The sequence below is a fragment of the Buceros rhinoceros genome, unplaced genomic scaffold, assembly GCF_000710305.1.
Source record: "Buceros rhinoceros silvestris isolate BGI_N320 unplaced genomic scaffold, ASM71030v1 scaffold15138, whole genome shotgun sequence".
NCBI classification, from domain to species: domain Eukaryota; kingdom Metazoa; phylum Chordata; class Aves; order Bucerotiformes; family Bucerotidae; genus Buceros; species Buceros rhinoceros.
Window position 1 is genome coordinate 7,295 of NW_010425239.1, and position 17,322 is coordinate 24,616.

At 35.8% G+C, this 17,322-nt stretch overlaps 1 protein-coding gene across 1 annotated transcript in view; it reads left to right on the forward strand.

Moving 5' to 3' along the window:
- Positions 1-6,413: 6,413 nt before the first annotated feature.
- Positions 6,414-17,322, forward strand: part of LOC104497786 (lysine-specific demethylase 7A) — a gene marked incomplete at both ends in the record, with an annotated part of 14,665 nt that continues 3,756 nt past the window's right edge. Inside the window, 7 exons of the mRNA XM_010141067.1 lie at positions 6,414-6,424; positions 6,623-6,708; positions 12,425-12,542; positions 13,391-13,551; positions 15,384-15,525; positions 15,788-15,974; positions 16,650-16,812. Of these exons, the coding sequence (XP_010139369.1) occupies positions 6,414-6,424; positions 6,623-6,708; positions 12,425-12,542; positions 13,391-13,551; positions 15,384-15,525; positions 15,788-15,974; positions 16,650-16,812 (868 nt within the window). The remainder of the gene's footprint in view (positions 6,425-6,622; positions 6,709-12,424; positions 12,543-13,390; positions 13,552-15,383; positions 15,526-15,787; positions 15,975-16,649; positions 16,813-17,322) is intronic.

Consider the following 17,322-nt stretch of genomic DNA (forward strand, 5'->3'; position numbering starts at 1 on the left):
GTATAGTGGTTTTGTTTTCAATGGAAGAATGTGCATGAGTATTGCCATTAAAAGTGTCTTCTGCAAGGACAGCACTATTATACCTGTGAAACTTTAAATTTTCTTTCTGAACGTCCAGGAAGTCTGAGCCTTTGGAAATCAAAGCAGATCATATACCTGTCTGCATGTTTGTGTTACCACCATACCTCATTTCAGAGAAATAGCACACAATTTAGAAGCAATAGGATTCAGTTACATTAGGGAAATCTAAACCTGTGTAATGAATGTTTACTTCTTTAGTGTGCAATGTGATGGTTCATCTAAACTAGACTAAGATCTCTTGGGACTTTGGAAGTGTCAGAGCAGATGCCTCTGAACAATCAAAGGTCAGAGTGTGTATTACGGCATGAAGCATTGTTATTCTTGAGATTCTTACGTGTGTTGTAGGATGCTGTTGGGCCAACATGCATATATTCTATAAAAATCTAAAAAATATATTTTTAATTTTTTTTTTTCTGGGGAAAATTGGTAGCTCTGAGAGAGGAGACTATTTGCTACAGATTACCCATTATTTTGTTTTTCTATTTTTGAAATTATTCTTTAAAAGTGTATTTAGACATGCTATTTGAGTTGTGTTTATACCAGCTGTTCTTTTTTTAAAAAAGCATTTTTGTTTTGGAAAGTGAACATGGCAAAAACAGAAGGTCAAACACTTTTATATTGGGTATTTTTCTCTGTAATTTATTTTAAGGCAGTATGGTTCTAAATCTAGTGTGTAGAAGTTTGTAACTTCTTTAAAATTATTTAATTGCCAAAGTAAATCTTTGTAAGCCTAAAATTACTAGCATTTGGACCCCAGAATTGTTACCATGCTTATCGTGGTAAGATTAAGAGAGAGCTGGTATTTCCTTGCGCTTTCCCATATTGCTTTGTGGTTTTTGGTCAGTTTTATTCCTTTGGTGTAACTATATGCATTTTGAAGATGGGATGGGAAATCGTCTAGCTGGCACTTGAGGTTCAGGTTTTTAGAGTTTACTGCGTTTATTTGAAGTTTCAAACTGGCCTTCAAATAAACTTAATTTTTTAGCTTTTTTGCACTTTGGGATGGTATGTAGTCTGTCAATAGTATTGTCACACTATGACTTTATCTTTCTATTCCTAGTTAAGTATTTTAATATTGTCCCTGAATAAGTGGCACATGTGGCAGTGAATTAGTGGCTTTTTGGTTGTGGCACTGACATCTTTTGTACTTCCATTGTTTTAACCTGCAAATATTGCCTGCTTGGCATCCTTTTCCCACTTGGAAAGAATAGGCTTGAATTAAATCACTAACTGGTATTCCTTAAAATTTGCCCAATTGACTTCCTACCCCATGATTTTCTTTGCATTCTTGGGATGGAGTGCAAGAAGCTGTTCTTTGCAAAACTTGCAAGCTTGCTAATTAATTTTGACACTAAACAGTATTTTGCATTTTGTTATGCTTAGATTAGGACTGAAAGTAGCAACTACAGACCTTGTTTACAGGTTTACTGAAAAGTTTGCAATAATAGTTGCCTACTAGTTACAGAGTTATTTGCTCAGATATTAATAGAAATATCTCTCATCCATGATGATTTGAAATTCCGTAATAAGGCCATATACTAAAAACGCAAGCGTCAGTTTCTTCCTTATCTGTGTATATTGTTGCCATAAGATTGCTAAACAGATAAACTCTTTCCTGTTGTTTAGCAATCATTTTTCGAAAGACAAGAGATGAAATAACAGAACGTTTTCAAATATTCTGTCTTGAAAATAGTATTAAGTTATATATTTGGTAAATAACCGCATATAACTATAACAAGTACCATTTTATTTATTTGTTTATTTACAAGAATCTTATTTTTGGGCTTTCTAAAGCCTATCTGAAAATGTGAGTTGAGTAGTCGTTAATTTTTTCCTTTGCATCAGCTTATTGTGCTGGCTTGTCATATGGCTGCCTGATGGTTTAGAGCTGGTGAGAGAAACGATGGAAGTCCATGGTCAGACAGTTGGAGAAGGGAGGGTGGGACTTCTTTTCAGCAGCAACATGTACACTCAGTTTATAATACGTGAAACCGTACACTGTAGTCACCTCAGTTTTTGAACAATTAGTGCTGTCCTGTTACTAATTAATTTTTGCTACCTCTAGAATTTCATTATTCCTTTCCTCATGACTGTTAAGACACGGTAGGGACTCGCTATCTGTGTATCTGTTCTTTGGATAACTGGAAATTGAAAAAGGATTTTGGGGATCTGCTCTGTCAGATAATAGAAAACATGCCTGTACCCCTAGTAATTGTCTATAACCCTGCATTCCTAGTAACAGGCTACAATGCTCCTTATTTTTCTCTAGTATTCCCTTGTACAATACCCCTAGTATTTTTCCACTGCTTCAGGACTTTTGTTCCTGTGATAGCCTGTTATGTTTCCTCATCTGCTAGATGAAGCTTCGTGACACTAGATGAAGTGTCATGCTGGCGATGAGAGGAGTGGAAGCTGCTGTGGGAAACTTTGTAAGAAGTACAGTTGCATGTAGAAAGAGGAATCTGTTAGATTGTTTTCCATATGCTACTGAAAGAGGTTAAAAAGGACCTTATGGAATTGAAGTGATGGGGGAAAGGAACAGAAGATAGAATCCAAGAGGATTGTGTCCTGTGCATGACCCAGCTTCTCGACAAATTAATTCCTTTTTTCCATATTGTTTTCTGCAGTCCTTTCATTAGATCATTGAGAATTGCTTACATCTCTTGATTTTCAAGTTTTGTATTTTCAGAGTGTCTTGTATACGGGAAGTCTCAGAAATTTCCTAGTAGGAATATCTTGCCAACAGTTGATAATCTGGCCTGATAGTCTTTTCAGCTGTGGCAATTAAATTGGGAAAACGGGCATCCAAATGTTATACATAACTCGACTTTTGTAGTGCTATGTGTGTAATGATTCTCTTTTGTACTTAGAATTTTGTATTATGGTATAGTATATACACTACTTCTTTTAATAAGATAAAATAGCTTTTCAAATAGTTGTGTCTCTTTAAGGACACTGAAAGTAAGGCCTTGAATCAAGAGTGCTTTAGATTTTTTTCTTAAACCAGGATTCTTTCCAACAGAGGCAGTTAAGCAGTCTCTAAAATGTTGTGGTCGTGCTTGGTAACATCAGAAGTAGGGAAGAGAAAAGCCAGGTCGGACTGCGAGCAAGCAGGTTTGGAAGGTGCAAATATGTGGATCCAATACTTGTTCACAACGTCGTGCTGCTGTGGGAGAGAAGAGATGCCAGCTGCCTTGGGTGGCTTACTGTGTACAACTGTGCAGTCTTCGGGGATAATGCTTCCTGTAAATGTTTCTGACTTGCAAACTCCTTGTGCAAGGCATTCCAGCATAACTGTGAAATAGTTGTTGAATCTGTCGTACTGAATTATCTATACTCATCTCTTAAATTCTGAATTAATAGCAATACTCGAGTAGAGAACAGCCTCTGCAGGATTTTTTTTCTTCCTCATGAAAGAAGCCTTATTTTCCGTTTACAGAAAAGCAGAAGTCCATTGGTATCTGTCAAATATGGTAGATTGTCCTCTTCTGATTGTTTTTGATTTACACTTGCTTTTTTTTCATAGCTACAAATCGAGTGGAAAGTTGAGACTAAATAAAAAAGTTCACCTTCTAGTGAGACTTAAGTCTGGAGAATTGGTTTCTTGAACTTTGAGTAGCAAGGGATTTCTTCAGTTGCCAGGGATGGGCATGTTCTTGTATGTGAAAAAACTAAGGACTTCCCTGATTCTTCTACTTCCTCTTGCTGTGCTTGCCTGGATACTAGACACCTTGGGTGAGTTATGAATGCCTGACGACTCAGAGACTGATATCATGGAGTCTATTTTTAACTAAATTTTTCTACCTTGCTACTGTTTCTAGAACCATTTCAAGTAACATGGGGCCTGTTCAGGCCTTCTACCTTCATGAGTGGTATTAGGGATGTACTTTTGCACAGTCTCCTACGGTTGTTTTTTTATTATTATTTTATTTAATTTTTTATTTTGTAATACTATAAACTATTATAAAACTATAAACCATTCCTGAGGATTAGTGTACAGCCTCCCTGCAGGAGATGAGCAATCAGAAACTAGGTAATATGTACTAAAGACATTTCAACCCAAATGGGTGTTGAGGTGAAGGGTAATAATGATACTTTGTTCCGGAAAACATCAGTAGATTGGGAGTGTTACTGTGTTTGAGTATATTAATGCTTTCCAGGCTCTCTGCTACCTCTCAGTGACCTTGCTTTGATGCTTGAGGTCTGAAGTTGCACTTACTACAGTAATGGATTGCTTGCTAGTAGCCGGAATGATTAATGTCAAATTAATCTGTGTACGTTGGAGAAAAGGACTCAGGAAAGTGACTTGTAATGGTGCTGTATGTGGTTGATTGATATGCTCTGTAGCATTCTTGGCAGTGCCTGTGCTTGGAGGTGCTGGCCCCTCATTTGCCCTTTGCATCAGTCAGGTATCTGCTACGAGACTCACATCCAGTATCTCTTAGCTAGTGTTTTGCCTTTCCAATAAGTTTTGAGTTTAGAGCATGAGTAGACCCCAAAGGTTTGCTTTCTTTATTGAATAGCTATTCCAGCTATTCTAACACCATTCCAAGAAAAATTTATTTTCAGGCTGTCTGTAACATTCTATAAGAGACAATGAAACTAACATTATTAAACAGAATATGACAAATAATTGACAAAGCTTGAAGGTATTTTTACTATACTTTGATGTAAAGTTATTAGTGTTAGTTAACAAGATAACCTGATTGGGGTGATGATGGATGTATGAGATAAACAGTAAGAGACATAGAAGGGAGTGAGTGAAGTTTACCTATGGAGCACTGTGTTCCTTTGAATAATGATGCAAACTTGAGCAAGATACAAGCATATGCTTGATCAAGTCCAGCATAAATATCTTTAGCTGTTCAAAATCAGAAAATTAGCAAAAGTAATGGGATTTCTAAGGATGTATAAAACCAGCCTTCTAATTTGGGGTTTTTAGAGTGTACATTTTAAAAGAGTTTTCTTATCATACATAGGATTATGAGTCACTTATCTATTCTATAAAAAGAGAGAGAACACAAGCAGAAGGAAATGGGACGGACATGCATTTTTAAAGACTGCTTCTTCCTGCCTTTTGTTTATATGTCAGATGAATTTTCATGTAGTAACAATTTCTTTTGTTGTGCGCTTAAAATAGATACTAAATATTGCAAGAATTGCGACGAACTGTGGCAGCTGAGTTTTGTGTTTAGATTTTAAAATAGTATGTGTATAAAAAAGCTATATAATTTCAGAATTTCCTGTGGTATATAGCAAATATGGAAGCAGAAGAACTAGCTGAATCTGTTTACACAGAATTCCGAACGGTGTACTTCTTGTTGATAGTTACAGGGGAGATGCTCTTCAGTTTCAGATTCGATTTGCTCATTGGTGCACTTTGAATGGTAGACTGTTTAGTATATTGTTTTGGCAGTGTGTACTGACACTTACTGGAGCGTGTCAGCAATTTTGGCACTCACTGCTAGGGAAGAGGCTCTGTGTAGCTGGATCATTTCAAAGCTTTAGTGTTTAAGCTGTCATTACACTTTTGATATGAATCAGGTTACCTGAATGGAGTACTGCTCAAGTTCTTGTGTTACTAGAATACATTGAATATCAATACCTAATATTGGTATAAATGTTCAATATTGTAGCCTTGCTTTTGTATTATAAAGTCGACAATTTTATACGTTAATGAACTTTTGAAAGAACTCTGCTAGGATTCAGATTCTATCAGTAAGTAGGGATTACTTTTTTTCTTGAGAACTTTGTGAAAAGCACATCTTCTCCAGTTAACTTCTAGTGTTTCAATTTCTAAGAAAATGTACTTCATTTTGACTTTAAAATAATATTATTTAGATATACAGCAGTGTAGATGCTTTGTTATGACTGTTACAAAGATCTTCAACTTTAATCTAACTTAGGCTGTATTACCTGGGAAAAAAGTGCAGTGGGAACAGACCATTGCATCTCTCAAGTGCTCTTTTAAACAAAAAACACTTTGCGAAGTGATTTGTGTGGTCACTTTTGTAACTTACATAGCTACTACTAGTAATGTAAAGATTTCAGGAAGAATATGAAAGTATTCTTCCTTGATGTCCTAGGGAGCAGGAGTCAGGAAAAAAAGGAGGGAAAAAAAAATCCATATCTTCCATAAATTGACAACACATAGACTTCAGAATTCTTTTGAAATCATAACATTTATAAGGAAAATTGCACAAATGATTTTGGGTAAACTGTTTCCTGTAATTAGGCTCAAAGCTTTTTCAAGGAGGTTGGGGGAAGTGGTATATATTGTGCACTCATTTTTAAATAAATTTGATTCTTGATTATTTTTTATGATTTTTTTCTTTTTTAAAATGTCATTCTCTGTTCAGTGATAAAAAAATTATTACTCAAAATATATGTGGCAACCCAGTAGTTGAGATAATTTGGTATCTCATTATGGTTTTGTAGACTAAGCATGTTCTGGTAAAAACTCAAGATTTAATTATTTTTAAGACTGAAAAATTAATCTTGCATGTATTCTTACTAACATTTTAAAAAAAATCTATTCCAGCTGCGTTGGGGTAGAGGAGCACCATGCTGTTGACATTGATCTATACCATTGTCCCAACTGTGCAATTCTCCATGGACCTTCTCTGAGTAAGTATGGGTGATTCAAATTCTATTTTACACTTCCAGTCTGATTTCTCTCCATGTATAGTTGAAAAGGACTGTTCAGAAGAACATTGAAGATGAGTTTGATTATTTAGAAGTTACTGGTTCTACACGATTAACTCTGAGCTGATTAAAAAGACCTCACAAAACAAACAAACCATCCTGAAAGGTTCCTTGATCTGAAGATGCAGATAGAAGAAAATACAAGCCAGCACTGTAGATTAGAGAAATCAAAGTGCACAAAGCTAGTAGAAAACAATCAAGCACTTATAGTCATTTCTGTTTTCTAATGTGGGTTGTTTGGAGGTTTTTTTTTGCTTGAAGATCACATCATGATTTATAGTCAACAGTCATTTAATACCTAGAGTCTTTTCAAAGCTGAATTTACTATTTAGAAATAAGTTTAAAACCACTGCACCCCCAGTGATAGTCTTGTGGAATAGGAACAAATAAGCATCACTTATTGATGTAGTTAATATATGTTGCATGATAGGTTTGTTGTATGGTATGTGGGTTCAGGTTTACCTACTTTTAGGTTAGGGGCTAAAAGGTAAGATAAGTGCTGTTTTAAATGCTTGTAGTTTTTAATATTCTGGTTGTCATTTTCAGTTAAAAATCTGCATGTCTTTTCTGTAAATCAGAATACAAATGGCAGCCATTTCTTTCCCCACCTTTTTTTCTGGAATGCAGGAACTAGGAGGATACTATCATCTGATACTATCGCAATCGTATTGGACTTACAAAACAATAAGTAGTAAATTTGAAACTTCTTTTCTCTTCTTGATTTGGAAGAACTAATATGCTTCACCATGATGCCTGTGAAAAACCTTTCTTTTTTTGCAGAGGCTACTAGCTGTAATGCAACCTCTGTCTCACCCGCAGCAGTTTTACAGTGAGATAAGAGTGATTTTTGTGCTGGAAGTCTTTTGTCTTTTCAAATAGACAAGAACCTCTGGTAAAAATTACCCTTCTTACTTCATACTGCCTGAAGTCAGTAGGTCATCTAGATATTAGAATCTTCAGACGTGTCTGCTTACCAAGCCAAGCAGAGGTGCTATATTGAAATATGTCTTCACCTGGAATTTTGTTAATTGTTCTCAGCTGTCAGAATCAAATCTATGGTAGTCTGTGGTTGGACTCCTCTTAGCTGAGTGTTTAGAGAGACTGATAAAGTCTCATGACTTCAAGTGTTGCAGGAGGCTCCAGAGTGCTTCAATCATATGAAATTATGTATGCAAGTAAAAGAAGCATTTTTATTTACAGCTTTGTCTTTGTCTAAGGGAGTATTGAAAGAAACAAAAATTCAGCTGCTTAAGAGGGCAAGTATATCTGTGATTTCAGCAAACATTTGTGTATATAATCCCATCTAATGAAATGATGTAGTACAGAAAATGTACTAAAAATATACAAGGAACACTTACTTCATACAACTAAATGGATGGTTTCTTTCAGTATCCTAAAAAAACGTAAAAGTTCCAATACTGAAAAGAAAGCTCCTGCATAGTTAGATGTAAAGATCAAATCAGCCAGTCAATTTCTTCTTGCATTTCAGAAAAATACAAATCCTCTTCTTGTTTTGGAAGAGCAACAATTTAACGAGACCTTTAGTAAGCAGCTGTGTGTGTAAAATGCTTAATAATTAATCCTAAAATATAATAAAAAGAGACCTAGTTTAAGATAGTAATACACTATGGAGTTTTCTCAGCTTATTTGTTTTAGAGTCTTCATATTGTATTTTTTTATTTGCAACGTCTTCTCAGTGATCCTTAAGTGTGAAAATGCTCTATTTGCATGAATGCTGGGAATCAGGTCCCAGAGCTTTAAGAGAGCACGAGGTGCAGTAAATGTTAACAGGAATGTGGTTGTCAAGGACATTACTTACTTAATCTGGTTTTACCTTCTTAAATTCTGCAAATACCTTCCCACCTGTTTGTTTTGTTTTGTTTTGTTTTGTTTTGTTTTGTTTTGTTTTGTTTTGGTTTTTTTTTTTTGGCTGTGGTTCTAATGCCAGTGTTTGGTCTGAGCTGACAATGCAAGATGATGTACCAGGCCTTAGAAGTGGTATTCTGTGATTTACTGTATGCTTCTTAACATCTTTCAGTCTTGCTATGCTAACATTTCTCTTGCCTTTTTGGTCACTGGGAATCAGCTATCACTTGTATTACTTGGGGCCTCATTGTACAGATGTTCACCTCTTGATGGTCCCCATTTGAAGTCTAGCATGTGACCTCTGAGGCAAACAGACCAGTACTGTGAGAAGGCAAGGAATAGTGTTTGCGTAAAGCAGGTACACTGTTGGTCCATTGTTTTGAACATGTAAGGAATGTAATTTAAACATAACTTTCTGCTTACTTTTCATGAAAACTTCCAGCACACTCTCTTCCTTTTCTCACCCCCCTGAAACTGTGTGTTTTTTAATGTTGTCAGAGTGGGTTGTGCCTTGGTTTTCAGGAACAGAAAAGGTGAACACAAGTTCCTTTCACTAGTTTGGAGTGATTGGGAGGTGTTATGTGTGCATTTCAGCTTATGTAGATGTCCTGGGTTCGACTGTTAATTTGCACAGCCAGGATAGCTGGACTGAACCAGCCAATGGGATATTCAACACCATACTGATGTCATGCCCAGTACATATAGATGGGGGGTGCTGCAAAGGGTGGGCAGTTTCATTCAGCATGCTGGTGGCAGCGGTAAGCAGTGTGTTGTATGTTCTTCACTTTGTTATTACTGTTGTTTTCTCTCTCTCTTTGTGTTGTTCACATGAACTCTCCTTATCTTAACCCATGTGGCTTTACTTTTACCTTTCTTCTCCTTGTTGCTTCCTCCCTCTTTTTCGCCCTCCCTGAGGTTAGGAGGGAGTGAGCGAGTGGCTGCATGGTGTTTGTTTTAATTTGAGCTTGAGGATCCATTCAATTAAACTATTTTTCTTGCAACTGTTACTGTAATGTCTTAAGGGGTTATAAAAGCTCTAGAATTAAGAGATTAAGCAGAAAAAGTTTTCTTTAGTGTTTTCTGTTCTTCAGTGTTCTCTTTACTTATGGAAGGCTGATGTATGTTGCCAAGTACTAACTAAAAGAATTACTTTAATTTCTGATTTTTAAGTATTGGAAAGACAGATTTTAAAAAGTTGGTTCTGTGCTTTAATATCCCTTAAGCCACTATATCATCTTACAATTTTAATGAGATGTTACAACAGCAGGGACTTATGAGAAACTACTCTGTTGCAAATTAGTATTAGCCACTAATTTCTTTATTATTATTTATGATTGAGAAGATAGCTTTGAAAACTTAATAAACCTGGCTCTATTATTTATGAAGTTTTACTGCATTTGGATACTTGGGTCATTACACAGGCTCTTCAGTACTGGTGTTCAGGTTAGCAGATAGATGTGTCAGTTCGTTCTCTTGAATATCTTCTAAAGGGTACAAGTTGTCACATCTGTAGGAAACAGCTTTCCAATAGGAATAATTACCTCTTACATGTAATGACTGTGAGATGTCAGTTATTCCTATATAACCAACTTCATTTCTAGAGAAGCAGCATTCTTTTTTTTCTTTTTGGAAACTATTTTCCCCCCTTTTAAATCCTTAGCTTCCTGTTACTATTAGCTGTGTTTTCAGTATTGGTAACACTGTTTTAGATTTTAGGTGCATCATGACTTTTGTGAACTTAAGAATGATCTCTTCCATAAAGTTCAAATTTGTATTAATACAGTTTGTTTAGCTGGGTGTTGTATTTGCATTGCAGACTTTTTTCATATGCCTGTAAAACACCATTTGTGTTGACAAGCAACAGTAGCTTTTCCCTCTTCTGTGTTTCCTCAGGAGATGTAACTAAATTTCTGCTTAGTATTAGTGGTTAAATTATAGATCTGGTCTCAGTCAATCTTCCTGGGGTAGCCTTCCAGTAGCTACTACCTAATATTGTGGAGCAGAATTTGGCTTTTTCAGGAAAAAAACGGAAATGCAACCTAAAAATTACTGTGCCCTTAGTATGTTTCTCAGTGTGGTAAATGATATGTCGGTAAGTCAGTGGAAAGGTAGCAAGTTCAACAGTGTTGGAGTTTGTTTCCCAGCTGATGAGATGGTGGTCGTTTTTGCCGAGGCACCTGTTGGGTATTGCATAGGGCTTCTCAGCCTGTTGAATGTTTAAGGACAGAGAAATAAGATTTATTTGTATAGACAGGAAGTACTCGGAAGTGCATTTTGCTAACAAAGAAAGATGATATATCCAAGGGTTTCCTTTCAAAGAGATAAGCATGTGTTCTTTATAAATGAAGACACAAAATAGATGGTGATTGAATATGAATTACTGAAATATCCATTATGAAATAGTTTGTCATGAAGTAATGAAAATTTGAAGACAGGCAGTAAGTTCATTATGATAACTTAAGTGACTTTGTCCTCTGCTTCACTTAAGGCCAAAAAATTCAAATGGAGAGGCTGCATACAGCGTTCTAAAATACATTATTATGTTCCAAAAAATCATTATATAAAGGGGGCTTGTAAGAAAGAATACAACTTTTTACCAAGGCCTGTAGTGACAGGACAAGGGATAGCGGTTTTAAATGGAAAGAGGGTAGGTTTAGATTGGATATAAGGAAGAAATTTTTTAAGGCAAGGGTGATGAGGTTGCCCAGAGAAGCTGTGGATGCCCCATCACTGGAAGTGCTTAAGACCAGTTTGGATAGGGGTCTTTGAGTAACCAGGTCCAGTGAAAGATGTCCCTGCCCAGGGCAGGGAGGTTGGTCTAGATGATCTTTAAAAGTCCTTCCGATCCAAACCATTCTATGATTCTATGAAAGTAGTTGAGTGTTTTTCTCATTTGTGTATCTGTCTGTCATTTGTCGTGGGGAGACCAACACAACAGTTCTTATGAGAATGTCTAATTTTTCATTTTCATTGGCTCTTTAAGTGTAGGGACTATTGAACTATCAGTTTCAGATTTCCAAAATTGTAATTTAATATTAATTTATCCTTTGTTCTTTATTAATATTCTCTAACAGTGCATTAAATCTTCAAACCACTCAGAAGTTGATTATTTTGGGGTGCAGTGCTTGCATTATATGTATTATGCTTGCATAGGAAAGATCACACCTGCCCAAAATGGTTTACTCCAAAAATGTTACGGAGACATAAGCTATGGATAAAAGAAAGGTGGTTTGTTTTCAATCAGCATATAGTGGTGAATAGTAGTAATATTATCAGTCTGGATATGGGTGTGCTCCTATGGTGAGTTAGCACAATGAGATTAGGTCCTGTTAATTCTGTGTTAACTCATAAAATGAAGCCTATGGATCCCGAAGAGGTGTGATTCTTTTGGCGTTTTTTGTTTTTGTTTTTTAGAAGTCTGAGCTTTAGGAAATTAAAGCTCTGTTTCTAGTTTTGTTGCTGACTTTTAGAATTTGGACAGCTTTCAGACTGCAGCTGTTTACTTGTTCTGCAGTGGATATGGAGTCTTAAGTTGCATATGATGTGCACTGAGGTTCTCGCATAGAAGGAGCTATAGGAGTATGGAGGATTACTGTCAGGTGTCCTGAAGATTTTGTTTGTTGCAGATAGGTGTAGTGTCACCTGAAGAAACAATAAGATTTGTTAATCATAGTAGTGTGGTTGGGGCATTTCTGTCTCTCTGATGGGCTGATTGCTAATCTAAGACATCTGATTTAACTAATGCAAGTTTTAATCCTTCTGAAACTTGTAGTGAAAAAGAGGAGGAACTGGCACAGACATGACTACACAGAGTTGGATGATGGTTCCAAACCAGTGCAGGCTGGAACTCGGACCTTCGTTAAACAGCTGCGGGCTCGCTCTTTCCCAAGGTACAGAAGCTTACTTTCACATTTCAGTGAAAAAAAAAGAGACACATGGTATGTCTTAGGGAAGATGAATAACATTTCTCTGCTTCAGAAAATGAAGGTCAAGGATGACTTCCTTCTCCTTTAGAATCCCCTCTGCCCCATTCCTTTTTCAGATGGATACAGTTCTTTTTGATGCAGTAGCTTCCTCTGCTAAGTTTTGCACTGTGATATGTTGTCTTTTGGGACTGATGCAGGTTGGTGGTGGTGGGGTTGAGTTTTTGTGGTTTTGTGGAGCAGTGGGGGCAGTAACGTGAGTGCTTTTGGTTTTGGGGTTTTTGTGCCCGTACTGTCAGTGTATTGTCTGGCTATTCCTCTAGTCCAGGAAGACTCCTCAGTTTCATTCCAAGTAACGCAGAACATTTATATGAACTGGTAGTCTACCCATTCTCACGTTGTAGATGGAAGTGAAGAAACGCGGTCATACTTTCATCCTGAGCTGTCTGTAATTGGCTATCTCACTGAAACGTAGTAACTTACAATTATTTAAGGGAGTTTGTTGTTATCAAAGAGTACTTTAATGCTTTCTCTTGAGAATTCCTTTTCCTCATCCTCTGAAATTATTGTGTTCAGTCATATAGAAAGAGTATGAGTTCCCAGGTTATGCATGACAGTAAACATTTCCTTGCTGGTTTAGGTTGTTTTCTTTGTCTTTTAGTTAAATGTTTAGTATGATACCACTGGGTCCACTTCTTTTGGATTCATATAGTAGCCATTCCCATCTGTCTTCCCCCAAACCGTGACATAAATTTTGTTTCAGTAGCGCTTGGAGGATGCTTTTCTGCTAATATTTCATTATTTCTTTCTACCAGTGCTGATGAAGTAATTTTGAAAATGCATGGAAGCCAGTTGACACAAAGATACTTGGAGAAACATGGGTTCGATGTTCCCATTATGGTTCCTAAATTAGATGGTCTAGGGCTCAGACTTCCTCCACCAACTTTCTCTGTTTCAGATGTGGAACGCTATGTAGGTAAGAGTCACTCTGGAGTAATTACAAATGATCCTGTCTGTCAGTTAAAATGTTTGCATGATTGTAAGACTTTCCAGGGTGCTAAATGTATATTCTAAACTGAAGACTAGAAAAGAGTAAAATTAAAGCTACATTTTTTTGTTGGATTTTATTTTTTCGATGATGTTGTGTGTGGTAAGTATATGATAGGAGTACAGCCTTGCTTTCAAACATGTCAATTTTGGTGCAAGATGAACATGGAATCCTGAGATGTTTTTCTACTATATGTTGTAAACCAATAAAGTATAATGACTTCTAGGATTTCTCTCTTTGTAGGAAATGAACAAATCACTCTTATGATCAATAACATTTAATCTTTGGTTAGGATATTGGAAAACTTAATGTTTTGGGTTCAGTAAATTTGGAAAATTTCCTGCCTTGGCTTCATGTGGCAGGAGAGCAAGAGTTTCCCAAGGACCATTTCATTCTTACCAGATCTTTTGACAATCTGTGATTGTTTCATCTCCTGTAAGCATGCAGTACAGAGAAAGGGAGACTGAGCCAACTGTAGCATGATGTTTCCTGAAACATACAGTGCAGTTGAAGTCTGTATATGGCCCTGTCTGTGTTCTTGTGATAACTTAAAGTAACGGTCTACTTAAACCTACTTAAAGTAGGTTTCCTGTTCATCAACATTTTACAGTGGCACCAGAATATAGGAAATATATAGTATGTGGAATGTCGTTACCATTGTGATGATTATAAATAGCAATCAGTGTTCTGATTTAAAGTGTAATTATTATTTTGATACTTCTCAATCTTTTATTTTTCAATATTGCCTCTTCAGAATCAGAGAGAAACCTGATCTCCTCGTTCTCATGAATATATCTTGACCTGCCAGGTTCTCCAGTTTAGGGGAAAAATGGAATGCCACAGACTTACCTTTCTGTTACGGAAATTAAAACCTAGAAAATGGAAAAATTACTATTCCAACTGGAATTTATTAAGATAATACTAGGTTGCCATTTTAAAGTAATTATGTTTATAACATACATCTAGAAACATTTTGGCATTCCAAAATCAATTGTCAAATTTTACTGTTGTATAACTAAATGGACATAAACCAGTTGCTATTATAATATTGTTTGTTAGTCCTTTCTCTTGGCTAAAGGTTGCCTCTTCCTTGTCTAGTTCTACAGATGTATCACATTAAAATATGCAATATGTAAACCAATCCTTCTTGTCTTCAGAAATGAAGCATGCTCATGACTAATGTTGAATGAAATTATGGTGTGCTTAGAAGTTACATGTATGTATATAAGGAGGGTGGAGTTGGGCTTGTAGAATGTTTGCAAAGGAGTACCTGCATAGTTTTTAACATTAATAACTTACCAATCATGGCACAAGTTTAGGTCAGCATTTATTATTTGTAAAGAATTCTCAGTGGTTTCAGAGTTAAATATTCAGGTGCTGTGGTAGGAGGAGCCAGGAACAGAACTGCCTTGATAACCTTCTCTGTAGTACTCTTTCAAATTGTAGCCACAAACTCAGTATTTTTTTAAACCAGTTGCAGTTATTCTACACTGTGCTTTTTCTTTTTGGTTAACCACAGAAAAGAGGATTTATTTTTCGAGTGTTTTCTGTTCTATCCTTAGCTGATTGTAGCAATTAAGATTAGACCTAATAAAAAGTTGGTTTATACTGGTCTGTCTCTGTTCCAAGAGAATACTGACAGTAGTTTTTGTGCAGAAATGTTTTGATAAAGACTGGAAAAAAAATAATTTTCTCTTAAACATCTTAATTGGGTGGTTTTATCTGCAGTAGGTTTAAGAAAGTCATCCTATTTTTCACAGGTGGTGAGAAAGTGATAGATGTAATAGATGTAGCAAGACAAGCAGACAGTAAAATGAAGCTCCATAATTACATTAAATATTTCACAAATCCTGACCGACCAAAAGTATTGAATGTGATCAGCCTGGAATTCTCGGACACAAAGTGAGTATTGACTTCCATTTCTTGAGGGTAGGAAGTGGTTTTCACAAAGATCAACAGTATGTGTTGCATTATACTGTCAGTAGTGGGAAGGATAGGAGGCTACGTATTTTATATAGACAGCTACTGCGATGTAATACAGGTATAAAATATTTTTATTAATTCATAAGGACTAACTTTATAGGAAACATTTAAAGCTGTTATTTAAAAATAAGTGTGCTTACTCTTGATTATATTAATGTTTTTTGTTTGTTTGTTTTTAAAGGATGTCGGAATTAGTGGAAGTACCAGATATTGCCAGAAAGCTTTCGTGGGTAGAAAATTATTGGCCAGATGATTCTGTCTTCCCTAAGCCTTTTGTTCAGAAGTATTGTTTGATGGGTGTCCAGGACAGCTATACTGATTTTCATATCGATTTTGGAGGAACATCAGTTTGGTACCATGTTCTCTGGGTATGAAGGGTTCTTGATTTATGATTATGTGACACAGAATTTATTCAGTGTGCAGCCTTCTGCCATGCTATTGTCATCTGTATGAAATGTGTGCAGGTGCGCAGGTGGAGGAGATTGAAAAGTGAATTACTGATTGTTGGTGTTGCATTTTTATGCTTTCATTTTTGCATGCTCTTTGTGACTTCTAAACTGTAATTGGTTGACTGATGATTTTAGTAGACCGATAGGTGATAGAGGGAGATTTTAGTATAAAAAAATGAATTGAATGAAAAACATTGACATACCTTTTTGTTCTTCTCATAAACTTTGACCATGTATACATCACAGAAGAGGCAAAGTGGTTTCATCTTACGATTTCTTGTTTGGAATGTGTGCACATATCCATAAATTGTTTATAAAAGTTGGAATATTTTATACTCAGAAGTTTTGGTTGTGTTTGGTTTTTTTTTTCTTCATGTACATCATAAGACACCAACTGATTAGTATACTGTTGACTAAGCTTTTGGTGGGTTACAGTTGTGAAACACTGCAACTAGAAAGCCCTAACATTCCATAGTGGAAATACAGAGTACTTACTGTTTAGTTCAGTCTGTTACTTCATTGGAAATTACTCAGAGGTTGTTGCATGCCTCCAGGAGGACATTCCTTTATTTATTTGATGTTTTTGTTTAATAGGGTGAGAAGATATTCTATTTGATCAAGCCCACTGATGAAAATTTGGCTCTGTATGAGTCTTGGAGTTCATCTGTCACCCAGAGTGAAGTGTATTTTGGGGACAAGGTTGACAAATGTTACAAATGTGTTGTGAAGCAAGGACACACTTTATTTGTTCCAACAGGTAAGATTTTACACATATTACTAGGACTTAGTAATAGGAATGTTTAACTGACAGAAATTAAGGATATCCTAAAATGATTGCATTATCAACATTTGCTTTCTCTTAAAATTTTTGATAAGAGAGAATAATAAAAAAATTAGAAATACAAATTTTCAAAACAAGTAATTAGCGTTGTAGGTTGCCTGACAGTAATAACAGTTATCAGGGAAAGAAATTGTTAGCCAATTATAAGACAGCAAATTAATGCTTAATTTGAATACGGGGGAAATAGTTCCAATTGAAAGAACATACATTGTTCACCATTTGGTAGATATCCAGACTGAATTCTTATCTTAATTTTATAATACAAATTTGGTTTTGTAGCTTTTGAATTTTGTAAGACTTGCTAGGCAAAATTATTACATCACATAAACTTCTTACGCTGTAGACTACAGGATTAAAAATAAAATTTGGGTGATTGTCTTGTTTTGGGTTTTTTTTTTTTTTCTTTTTTTTTTTTTGGGCTCAGGA